Consider the following 12,441-nt stretch of genomic DNA (forward strand, 5'->3'; position numbering starts at 1 on the left):
CAAAGATTTCTGTCCTTTGACTCTAACTTCTTCTTTTTTTTTTTTTTTGAGGTAGGGTTTTACTCTAGCCCAGACTCACCTGGAATTCACCAGGTAGTCTCAGTGTGGCCTAGAACTTCCAGTGATCCTCACACCTCTGCCCCCAAGTGCTGGGCTTAAAGGCATGCACCACTGTGCCTGGCCACCCACTCTTCTTCTTCCTCTTCCTCTTCCTCCTCCTCCTCCTCTCCCTCCCCCTCCTCCCCTTCTCCTCTTCCCCCTCCTCCTTCCTCCCCCTCCTCCCCTTCCTTTTTCCTCCCCTCCTTCCTCCTTTCTCCTCCTCCTTCTTTTGCAAGCAGATAGAGAGACGGAATAGGTGTGCCAGGGCCTCCAGCCACTGCAAATGAACTCTAGATGCATTTGCCACATTGTGTATCTGGCTTTACATGGGTACTGGAGAATTGAACCAAGGTTGTTAGGCTTTGCAGGCAAGTGCCTTAACTGCTGAGCCATCTCTCCAGCCCCACTCTTCATTTTTAATTGATAGCAATCTGTCACATAGAACTTGTGATGGAAGTGTTTCTGCTGGGGTGGCTCAGCTAAAAATAAATGCTAGCTGGCCTTACATAAACATAGCACAGATAGAAGATTTACGCATTTTCTGTGTTTAAATCATTAAGTTTAATGTTAGTTGGTAATGCTTTGTTGATTAGTAGGGTGACATTGGAAACTATGTGACTTACAAGACAAGTTTAGATTTTAGGTTTTCATTTGCTAATAGACTAGACTGGCTCAAGATACAAAACAGAACCAGGTACTGTGGCTCATACCTATAATCCCAGCACTGGGAGGCTGAGGCAGGCTGGCTGTGAGTTTAAGACTAGTCTTACTACCAGAGTGAAACCTTGATTCAAAACAACAAAAAAAGATGCAAAAGAAACCAGAGGCTCTCGCTGGGGTCTGTGGCTTCTTAGCTGTCCACAGACGTTTCAAGGGGCCCATAAGCTGTCAGATACATCTGGCACAGTGCATGCATGGGTGTGTCTCATTTATACAGTCTTTCTCTGAAGTAGGTATTTGCCTGGGGGCAGCTCACAGTGGTGCTGCTGGACTTCAGATGCAGTTCGTCTGACTTTTCCACTAACTGTTCTCACACCCAGAGGGCCTCCCAGTCAATCCCAACCCCAGCCATGTTATTGAAATACTAACCATGTCAGACTCCGTGCTCTGTGGTTTGCATGGCATGCCTTTTGTCTTTTTCAGGCAAAAGAAAGATCTTGACACACAACCAGCATCCTGTAGCTAGTTAGAGAGGAAGTTCTAGCAACTCTAGAACCTAGATTTCTCACGTCCTGGCCCTGTTCCCTGCCTAGTCACGCTGCCAGGGGGCCCTTGGCTCCTGACTAATCTATGGGTGGGGGCACACCTACTTCCACAGAAACTGGTACGGTGTAAGGCCTGTGCTGATGCTGGCTTACTTGACGAGAGCTTCCTGAGAAGATGTCTGAATTTTTATGGCCTTCTCATTCAGCTGCTGCTCCGCATCCTGGACCCTGCATATCCCGAGTGAGTGTGCTCTTTCCTCTGCCTGGGTTTTGATTGTTCTTCAGAGTTGATAACCCTTACCTCATCAAGAATTCACTTCTCAGTTTCCAGACTGTATTTATAGAGATTATGAAATTTATTAATGCTTTCCTTGTAATTGGTTGTAGCCTCATATGACTATTAGCAACTAATTTTTTTTTTTGAATCCTGACAGTACTTTTAAAATTTGCTATAAAGTCTTGGAGTGAAGTCTCTGGGTCACAAATGTTGAATAGATTGGCACACAGCTTCTACAAGAGTGGAAAATGTCTGTGTGTCCAGTTCAAATTATACAAAATGACCATATATGAACTTTTATTTGCTTCCTATTTTACTTGCTGCATTAACTTTTGCTAGCAAGAAATAAAAACAAGGGAAAGCCAGGTGTGGTGGCGCACACCTTTAATCCCAGCACTTGGGAGACAGAGATAGGAGAATTGCCATGAGTTCAAGGCCACCCTTGAGAGTACATAGGGAATTCCAAGTTCGTCTGGGCTTGGGTGAGACCTTACCTTGAAAACAAACAAACAAACCAAAAAAGCAGCTGGGGGGAAGAGGGGACTTTTCTCACACAGTGCCATTCCAGTACCACTGGTTTCAGTATTTGCTCATTTCTGATCATGATGTCTTTGCTAATATACATTTTACATAGTTATATTTTACAGTGAGGTTTTTTCCCCCTAAATACAGTGTTTAATAGTAGTATATGGGGTAGGATAGGTATATCAGTGGGTAAGGGGTTTTTCATGCAAGCATGAGGACCTAAATTCTATCTCTGATACCCATATAAAACTGCTGTGCATATGCCCACAATCCCGGTGCTGGCAAAACAGAGACCAGAGGATCCCTGAAGCTCACTGCCTATCCTAATTGGTGAGCTCTAGGCCAATGAGAGACTGTGTGAAAAGATAGACATTCATGAGAATAGCATCCAAGGTTGTCCTTTGGCTTCCACACATATGCACACCACACACATGTGACTTTTACAAGCAAGCATCTTTAACCACTGAGCCATTTCCCTAGCCCCTACATGTGATTTCTAAATGTAGTTTAATATTCCTGGTAGTTTGAACCATAACTTCATTTTGTAAATTATGCTTTTTTTTTCTCTTCAACAGCATAACACTGCCTTTAAATTCAGATGTTCCTAAGGTATTTGCAGCATTACCTGAATTTTATGTAGAAGATGTTGCTGAATTTTTATTTTTTATTGTACAGTAAGTGCCTTTGATATATTATACATTCTAATGTGTGTTTTTTTTTTAAACATGCTGTCTACATGATGCTGTGAACTATGTTGAAAGCCTCCATTTAGATCTCAAGTTTTCCATAGCTGTTGCTTCATCTTTTTTTTTAGCTTTATTTTTTTAATTTGAGAGGGAGGGAGGGAGGAAGAGAATGGGTGTGCCAGGGCTTTCAGCCACTACAAACTCCAGAAGTATGTGCCACCTTGTGCATCTGGCTTATGTGGGTCCTAGGGAATAAAACCTGGGTCCTTTGGCTTTGCAGGCAAGAGCCTTAAATGCTAAGTTCTCCCTCCAGCCCTGCTTCTTCTTTTTTTTTTTTATTTAAGCACCTTTTTTCTTGTATACTTAAAAGTTAGGGCTGGGCATGGTGATGCACCTCTTTAATCCTAGCACTTGGGAGGCAGAAGTAAAAGAATCACAGTGAGTTATAGGCCACTCTGAGACTACCAAGTGAATTCCAGGTCAGCCTGGGCTAAAACAAGATCTTACTTTGAAAAACCATTAAAAAAAAAAAAAAAGTTAAACACAGAAAGCTAGAGAGATGGCTTAGTGGCAAGGCACTTGCCTGCGAAGCGTAAGGACCCATGTTAGACTCTGCAGATTCCATGTAAGCCAGAAACACAAAGGTGAGTCAAGCATAAGGTCGCACATGCCCACTGGGAGGCAGAAGCATCTGACATTTGATTTCAGTAGCTGAGGCCCTGGCTCACCCTCTCTCTTTCTCTCTCTCTCTCAAAAATTAAAAAATTGGGCTGGGCTGACCAGGCGTGGTGGCTCACGCCTTTAATCCCAGCATTTGGGAGGCAGAGGTAGGTGGATTGCCATGAGTTCGAGGCCACACTAAGACTACATAGTGAATTCCAAGTCAGCCTGAGCTACAGTGAGACCCTACCTCGGGGGAAAAAAACTTGGCTGGGCAAATGGCTTAGCAGTTAAGGTGTTTGCCTGTGAAGCCAAAGGACCACGGTTCATTTCCCCAGGACCCATGTAAGCCAGATGCACAAGGGGGCATATGCATCTGAAGTTCGTTTGCAATGACTGTAGGTCCTGGGATGCCCATTCTGTCTTTCTCTCTGCCTCTTCCTCTCTCTCTCTCAAATAAAATTTTAAAATTTCAAAACAAAACATTTTCCAAGTATAATTTTTTTTTTGTTCTTTTGAGGTAGGATCTTGCTGTAGTCCAGGCTGAGCTGGATTTCACTCTGTATTCTCAGGATGACCTCAAACTCATGGCAGTCCTTCTGCCTCTGCCTCCCAAGTGCTGGGATTAAAGGTGTGTATCACCACACACAGCTAAAAGTATAAATTTTATAAATACAAAACAAATTACTCTGAATGTAAATAAATTATCTAGTTAATAAATTTAGATTTAATACCTCCAGCCAGAATTTCAAGGTTATCAAATTGGATTCATTCATGTGTAGTGTTGAAACGATGTACTTAATAACAATTCTTGAGCATACACATTTCCCTAAACTGTGTGGATAAATTCTCCTGAACTCCTAAAATAATCAATGCAAAATAAATCAGGTGAAAATTTTTCCACCCAGTACTTGGGAGGCAGAGGTAGGAGGATCACTGTGAGTTCGAGGCCACCCTGAGACTCCATAGTGAATTCCAGGTCAGCCTAGGCTAGAGTTAGCAGACCCTACCTCGAATATATATGTATTTCCAAAATATTTGAAAAAATGAATGATCTTAAAATGTATAAAAAAAAACCTCTGTAAACCAGTGCTGTACCCAGTGTACCTATCAAACTTACAGATACTGAACAAAACCTGTAGCAAAGGCAGTCTTTCCTACATTCTCCTGAATGCTTAATATTAAACTTGAGAACATAGTACAGGCCACACTTCCATATAGTTAGTCAGTTGTTACTGGCATTCGTGTGTTTGTGTGTACGTACACACAAGCATGCTTTAAACCATGATTTAATGTTTCATTTTCATGTTTTGCTTTGTTTTGTTTTATTTTTCAAGGAAGGATCTTGCTCTAGCCCAGGCTGACCTGGAATTCACTGTGTAGTCTCAGGGTGGCCTTGAACTCACAGCAATCTCCCTACCTCTGTCTCTCTAGTGCTGGGATTAACAGAGTATGCACCATGCCCAGCTTCCATAGCTTCTCTCTAACTGAATACTGCCTAGAGATTGGCACAATATATCCATCTGAGCCCGGTGTGGTGGCACACACCTTTAATCCCAGCACTTGAGAGGCAGAGGTAGGAGGATCGCCATGAGTTCAAGGTCAGCCTGAGCTAGAGTGAGACCCTACCTCAAAAAATCGAATAAATAAATAAAAAGAAATAATCCATTTGTCCCAGCAGGCCCAGCCCATCCAAGTAATATCTCTAGGACAGAATCAAGGCAACAAAGCAGATAATAATGTATTCCATGAAAACTGAGTTGAATTTCTAATACATTAGGGTGTGTCTGAGAAACAGAAGGAACAGTTTATAAATACCCAAGTAAACATCCAAAAACAGAGATACCCACATCTATATTTTGAACTATAATTTATCTCACTTATAAAATTGGAGAAACTGAGCTGGAGAGATGGCTTAGCAGTTAAGACACTTTCCTGCACAGCCAAAGGACCTTGGTTCTATTCCCCAGTACCCACATAAGCCAGATACACAAGGCGCCACATGCGTCTGCAGTTCGTTTGCGGTGGATGGAAGCCTTGGCATATCCATTCTCTCTCTCTCAAATAAATAAATAAGAAAAAATAGGAAAAACTTGTAAAGAAATGATTTAATCTTATTGTAGATATGTAGGAATTTTATTTTCAGTTATTTTAATCCTTGTTGAGTTTGTAAAATTCACATTTCAAGGGCTGAAACTCTTCAGTAGTAGAGTGCTTACCTAGCATATGAGAGGCCCTGGATACTCCAAAAACAAAACAAAATGAAACAAAAACTCTCTGATGTATTACACGCCTTTAGTCCCAGAGACAGACGTAGAAAGATTGCTCTGAGTTCAAGACCAGCCTGGGACTACAAAGAGAGTTCCAAGTGAGCCTGGACTAGAGTGAGACCCTATCTTGATAAACAAAATCATGGCTGGAGAGATAGATTAGCGCTTAAGGCACTTGCCTACAAAGCCAAAAAATGCAGGTTCAGTTCACCAGGACCTATGTAAACCAGATGCACAAGGTGGCACATGCGTCTGGAGTTTGTTTGCAGTGACTAGAGGCTCTGGTATGCCTATTTTCTCTCTCTGTCAAATAAAAATATTAGCTAGGCGTCGTGGCCCACACCTTTAGTTCCACCACTCAGGAGGCAGAGGGGAGGAGGATTGCCGTGAATTCGAGGCCACCCTGAGTCTACATAGTGAATTCCAGGTCAGCCTGGGCCAGAGTGAGTCCCTACATCGAAAAACAAAAACAAAACAAAACAAAACAAAAAGTAAATAAATAAATAAATAAATATATTTTAAAAAATAAAATCAAACAAAGAGAACACAAAAACTGATAAACAAAAAACTGCATTTCACTGGTAAAACATCAGTTAGAGGAATTATATTGTAATTCCTTGTTACCATAATAACATTATTGTAATAGTGCTGACTATTTGATAGGTGGAGGATGAGAGACCCTGCCTCAGATAATAGCGAGGAGAGCAGTCTTTACATACATGCAAAAATGAATGCAAGTAGTGTGCAAAATAAAAATTGTAAGATAAATAATAATTTTTTTCAAGGTAGGGTCAGTATTGCTCTAGGCCAGGCTGACCTTGAATTCACCACGTAGCCTCAGACCAACAGTGATACTCCTGTGTCTGCCTCCCGAGTGCCGGGATTAAAGGTCTGCACCACTACGCCCAGCAAATGATAATAATAATAATAATGTTTTATTTATTTATTTATTATAGAGAGAGGAAGAAGCAGAGAGAAAGAAAGAATAGATGTGCCAGGGCCTCCAGCCACTGCAAATGATCTCCAGATGCAAGCACCCCCTTGTGTATCTGGCTTATGTGGGTCCTGGGGAATTGAACCCAGGTCCTTGGGCCTCACAGTCAAATGCCTTAACTGCTAAGCCATTTGCCAGCCCTCGGCAAAATTTTTAAAGCCAGAAAAAAACAAAATTAGTACAAGTGATTTTTCAAATAATAGCCAAAAATAGTTGAAACAAGTTGCATTATTATTATAAAAGTTGCCCCAGCAGAGCATGGGGGTACATACCTGTCATCCCAGCACTCGAGAAGCTGAGGACCATAAGTTTGAGGCGAGCCTATGCTACCTAGTACTATGAGACCCATCCTGTAAAGACAGCAAATTTGCCCTCCAAAATAAGCCCAAATCAATGGTGGTTCATGAAATTTGAATGTCAAGAAATAGAAATAGAAATAAAAATTTAATCTGTGATTAAAGATCACAGATTGCTTGTTAAATGAATCCAGCTTTGTAATTTAACTATCATAAATCCCATTTTAAAATGTATTCCAACTGGGCATGGTGGTTGTGGTGGTTTGATTCAGGTGTCCCCCATAGACTTAGGTGTTCGGAATGCTAGGTTCCCAAATGATGGAGATTTGGGAATTAACGCCTGCTGCAGGTGGTGTATTTTTGAGGGTGGCTTTTGGGTGTTAAAGCCAGTTTCCCCACCTGTGTGTGGCACACTTTACTGTCCCTGTTGTCCACCTGATATTGGCCAGGGGGTGATGTCCACCCTCTGCTCATGCCATCATTTTCCCTGCCGTCATGGAGCTTCCGTGTTGAGTCTCTAAGCCAAAATAAACCTCTTTTTCCCAAAAGCTGCTCTTGGTCAGATGATTTCTGCCAGCAGTGTGAACCTGACTGTAACAGTAAAGTGGTACCAAGGAATGGGATTGCTGCTAGATATCTCTGTGGCTTTGGCCTTTTGGAGCTGATTTTCAAGAGGAATGTGGAAGGATTTGAAACCTTAGCCTAAGAGATGCCTTGCAGTGCTGTAAGTACAGCTTGATGGACTATTCTGGTCAGAGTTGAAAGACCTGAATGCAGTAGGAACTATCAACTGTGAGGTTTTGCTTATGAGGGTAAGAAAGAGCTTTGCTTGTCTGGGCTAGCAGTTTGTGTGAGAAGCTTGTTATGCCCGTGTCCTGAGAAGTTGTGCAGGATTGGAGTGAGCAGAGGGATATGGCACAGAAAAAAATGAAATCTTTGGGCCTAAACTGCTGCTTGTTCACCTGCAAATTGTTTGAGATATTACAGCCTTTGAGATTGGGCCAGATGACTTATACTGGGGCAACAGGAAGAATATAGGCTCTTTTGAAAGGGCCTGAGTGCTCAAGGAGTCCTGTTCTTCAAAGTCTGCTTTATCCCCCCCGCCCCCCGGATTAACAAATTGGCACCCTACCTGGTATTGTGAAGTATAAGAAATGCAGGAAAAAGAAAGGGTCATTGAGTTTGCAACACGGTCTTGCGTTTTGGAAATGGCCATGGGCAGTGAGAAGCAGGTTTGCTAGATGCCTGCATGGAGACCCATGGGGCTGTGAGGATGAACCATGGATTGCAGTAGAAACCCAGTGGAAATGCCAGGACCACGAAATGGCTGCTAAGGAAAGCTGCCGGCCCAGTGAAGTTTCCCAGGACTGAGTGTCCTAGCTGGAGGGGCGCAATTGAAACTCCAGAGACTTGTTGCTGGTTTGAGTTGTTGGACTTGAAGCTACAGAGTTCAATATTTGCCCTGGTTGTTTTAAATCTTGTATCGGTTGAATATGTCTTTGCTATTCCCAATGCCATCTTTTGCAGTGTGAATGTTTCTTCTGTGCCATCATGGTTTTTTGGGGATTATGACTCAATTAAAAGATCTTGGACAATGGAGATGTATGAACATCATTGGAATTGATAAAAACTATGGGGACTCTTAAAGTCATTCTAAATACATTGTATTTTATATCATGTATGGATATCAGTTTATGGGGGCCAGGGGCAGAATGTGGGGGTTTGATTCAGGTGTTGCCCATAAATTTAGGTGTTCTGAATGCTAGGTTCCCAGCTGATGGAGATTTGAGAATTAATGCCTGCTGGAGGCAGTGTATTGTTGGGGCCGGGCTTATGGGTGTTATAGCCAGTTTCCCCATGCCAGTGTGTGGCACACCCTCCTATTCCTATTGTTCACCTGATGTTGGCCAGGGGGTGATGTCCACCCTCTGCTCATGCCATCATTTTCCCTGCCATAATGGAGCTTTCCCCTCAAGCCTATAAGCCAAAATAAACCTCTTTCCCACTAGCTGCTCTTGGTTGGGTGATTTCTACCAGCAATGCAAATCTGACTGCAACAGTGGTGCATGCTTTTAATCCTAGCACTCAGGAGACTGAGGTAGGAGGGTCACTGTAAGTTCAAGGCCAGCCTGGACAGAGTGAAAGCTACCTCCAAAAAAAAAAAAAATAATAATAAAATAAAAAATCCAAGCCGGGCATGGTGGCATATGCCTTTAATTCTAGCACTCGGGAGGATCACCATGGGTTTCAGGCCACTCTGAGACTTTGTAGTGAATTCCAGGTCAGCCTGGGCTAGATGGAGATCCTACCCCTCAAAAAAAAAATGTATTCCAGAGTTGAGCATGGTGTTGCATGACTTTAAGTCCTGCACTTGGAAGGCAGAGGTAGGAGAATCGTCATGAGTTCAAAGCTAACCTGAGACTTTCAGAGTAAGTGCCAGATCAGCCTGTGATAGAGTGAGACCCTATGCAAAACAACAACAACAACAAAAAGCACAATGATAAAAACATTTGAACTTTTTTTTAGGTGTTTTTTTTTTTTCTTTCAAGGTAGGGCTTTCATTGTAGCCCAAGCTAACTTAGGGTGGCCTTGAATCCTCCTACCTCTGCCTCCCAACTGCTAGGATTAAAGGCAGGCACCACCACGCCCAGCTTTTTTAGTTTTTTGAATTAAAACAATTTTTTAGTTAGTATTTTGAGGTAGGGTCTCCTTCTAGCCCATGCTAACCTAGAATTCATTATGTAGCCTCCTGAGTGCTGGAATTAAAGGTGTGCACCACCAGCCTGGCTCCACCAAAACGTTTTTAAAGATGGGCATGGTGATGCTTCCCAGCCTTAAAAAGTTTAGGTAGGAAGTTCAAAAGTCCAAGCCACCCTGTCTCCAAAAAACGTCATATTTTGGTAGTAAAGATCTTATATGAAGCATATATATCTCCAACAGTTTCTTTTTTTTTTTTCTTTTTTCTTTTTTTTTTGTTTTTGGCAAGCCCAACAGACTACCTTTTTTTTTTATCGTGAGAGAATTAGTAGTCTAGAGCCTCCAGCCACTGTAATCAAACTCCAGACACTTGCGCCACTTTGTGTGCATGTGCCACTTTGCTTGCATCACCTTGTGTGTCTGGCTTATGTGGGACCTAGAGAGTCGAACATGGGTCCTTAGGCTTAAGCACCTTAATCGCTAAGCCATCTCTCCAGTCCTAAAGCCAACAGTTTATTTATTTATTTGTTGTTGTTGTTTCAAGGTAAGGTATCACTCTAGCTGAGGCTGACCTGGAATTCACTGTGTAGTCTCAGGGTGGCCTTGAACTCACAGCAATCCTCCTACCTTTGCCTCCCAAGTACTGGAATTAAAGGCACATGCCGCCATGCCTGGCTAACAATTTAAAGTAACATCAGTATCTTTTATCCTTCACTGTTTATCCCACATCCTCCCCCCACACACACTTAGTGACCTCCAGTCCCGTGGGTGGTTCATATCTTGCCCTTTCCCTCTGCAGATACTCTCCTCAGGTGCTTTATGAGCCCTGCACTCAGGACATTGTGATGTTCCTCGTTGTGATGCTGTGCAACCAGAACTACATCCGAAATCCATACCTAGTGGCCAAACTGGTAGAAGTCATGTTTATGACCAATCCTTCGGTCCAACCACGGACCCAGAAGTTTTTTGAAATGATTGAGAACCATCCTCTCTCTACAAAATTGCTGGTACCTTCTCTCATGAAGTTTTATACAGGTGAGTAAAATCCTGTGTGTGTCTTGTGACATGTTGAGACTGCAGCAAGGTTGTATACAGTGAGTGAACTTATTCTAAACCTGTTACCTAAAATAAATTAGGTAGGTGGATAGGTAGATAATCCTGCTGTCCTGGAAATTACTTGTTAGTGTAACCTACTAACCCACTGAACTCAAGAGTGTGCACTGTGGATTGTAATGTTACGTTGACCATTCTGAGTATAAGTCCCTGATATTAGCTTGCACAGTTTGCTATCAGCATCCCAAATTTATTTTTTATTGGCAATTTCCATAGTTGTAGACAATAACCCATGGTAATTCCCTCACTCCCCACTTTCCCCTTTGCAACTCCACACTGCATCATATCCCCACCCCCTCTCAATCATTTCCTGCTATTATGATGGTTTTATGTAGGTAGTGTCAGGCACAGCAAGGTCACAGATATCCAGGCCATTTTGTATCTGGAGGAGCACACTGTAAGGAGTCCTACCCTTCCTTTGGCTCTTACATTCTTTCTGCCACCTCTTCCACAATGGACCCTGAGCCTTGAAAGGTGTAGTAGAGATGTTTCAGTGCTGAGCATTCCTCTGTCACTTCTCAGCACTATGGTGCCTTCTGAGTCACCCCAAGGTCATTGGCATCTGAAAAGAGAAGCTTCTCTAACCAGAAGTGAGAGTAGCATGACTATATGTGTATGAACATTAAGAGAAGTACTTACTGGGCAGTTTGGTGAGCATAGTATATACATTTAGCCAGATACCAGCAGACATTACACCCCTAAGGCTTATGACTACCCGTGTTGTAGGTTTTCAGTATCAGGGATTTATTCCTTCCTTTGGAGGGTGGTTGGTTTCCCCTGTAACAGACATGTCATTCTTGCACCCTTTGGCTCATTTGGCCTAGCTGGCCAATTTTAAGGCTTTCAATGTCCAGTGTTTGTTATCTCTTCTGGTGATTTCTCTCTCTCCCATTGCACTGCATGCAGCATAACTTTTTCCAGCTTTCTGTCAGCTGGTCTACATGGAAGAGATCTTCAGCTCAGCTCCAGCAGGATTTCTCAGTGACTTTGCAGCCCAACTATGTGTAGTCTTCATCAATAGGGTGTTAACCACCTATTCCTGGGGGGAAACCAAGAGCCTCAGCAATGGCCTATGTTTTGGGGGTTATCAGGGACCTCCCTGGCCAAGAACTCACTGGGAGGTATCCCATCCCTGGCACTGAAAATTTTCTAGTAACAATGTATGGCTTCTGGGTATTCCATTGTCTAAAAAAGTAGATTCCTATATGACTTATTCATACCCTCTTGGATTTTGATTAGCCCTCCCTCCACCTTTCCTTTACTCAATCTCTTCCCCTATTTATTTATTTATTGAGGTACTCACTGTACCTCAAGCTGACCTGGAACTCTGTACTTAAAGGCTGGCCACAAACTCACAGTCATCTTCTTATCTTTGGCTCTGAGGTACTGGGATTAAAGGTGTGCTCCACTTAGGCCAGGTGTGGTGGCACACACCTTTAATCCCAGCACTTGGAAGGCAGAGGTAGGATTACTGTGAGTTCGAGGTCACCCGGATACTACATAGTGAATTACAGGTCAGCCTGGGCTAGATTGAGACCCTATCTCAAAGAAAAAAGAAAAAACTAAAGGATCAGTGAGATACCCTGTCTCAATAAATAAGATGTACAGTAGTATAAGGA

General features: G+C 42.7%; 1 protein-coding gene across 4 annotated transcripts in view; it reads left to right on the top strand.

Annotated features, from left to right (window-relative positions):
• Ube4b (ubiquitination factor E4B) overlaps positions 1–12,441 on the top strand; it is a 147,237-nt gene that overhangs the window by 100,065 nt on the left and 34,731 nt on the right. For all 4 annotated transcript variants that reach the window (XM_045149286.1, XM_004657660.2, XM_004657661.2 and 1 more), the window contains 3 exons: positions 1,418–1,545; positions 2,682–2,780; positions 10,509–10,744. In XM_045149286.1, coding sequence (XP_045005221.1) covers positions 1,418–1,545; positions 2,682–2,780; positions 10,509–10,744 — 463 coding nt within the window. The remainder of the gene's footprint in view (positions 1–1,417; positions 1,546–2,681; positions 2,781–10,508; positions 10,745–12,441) is intronic.

Source organism: Jaculus jaculus, chromosome 5, assembly GCF_020740685.1.
Source record: "Jaculus jaculus isolate mJacJac1 chromosome 5, mJacJac1.mat.Y.cur, whole genome shotgun sequence".
NCBI lineage: Eukaryota > Metazoa > Chordata > Mammalia > Rodentia > Dipodidae > Jaculus > Jaculus jaculus.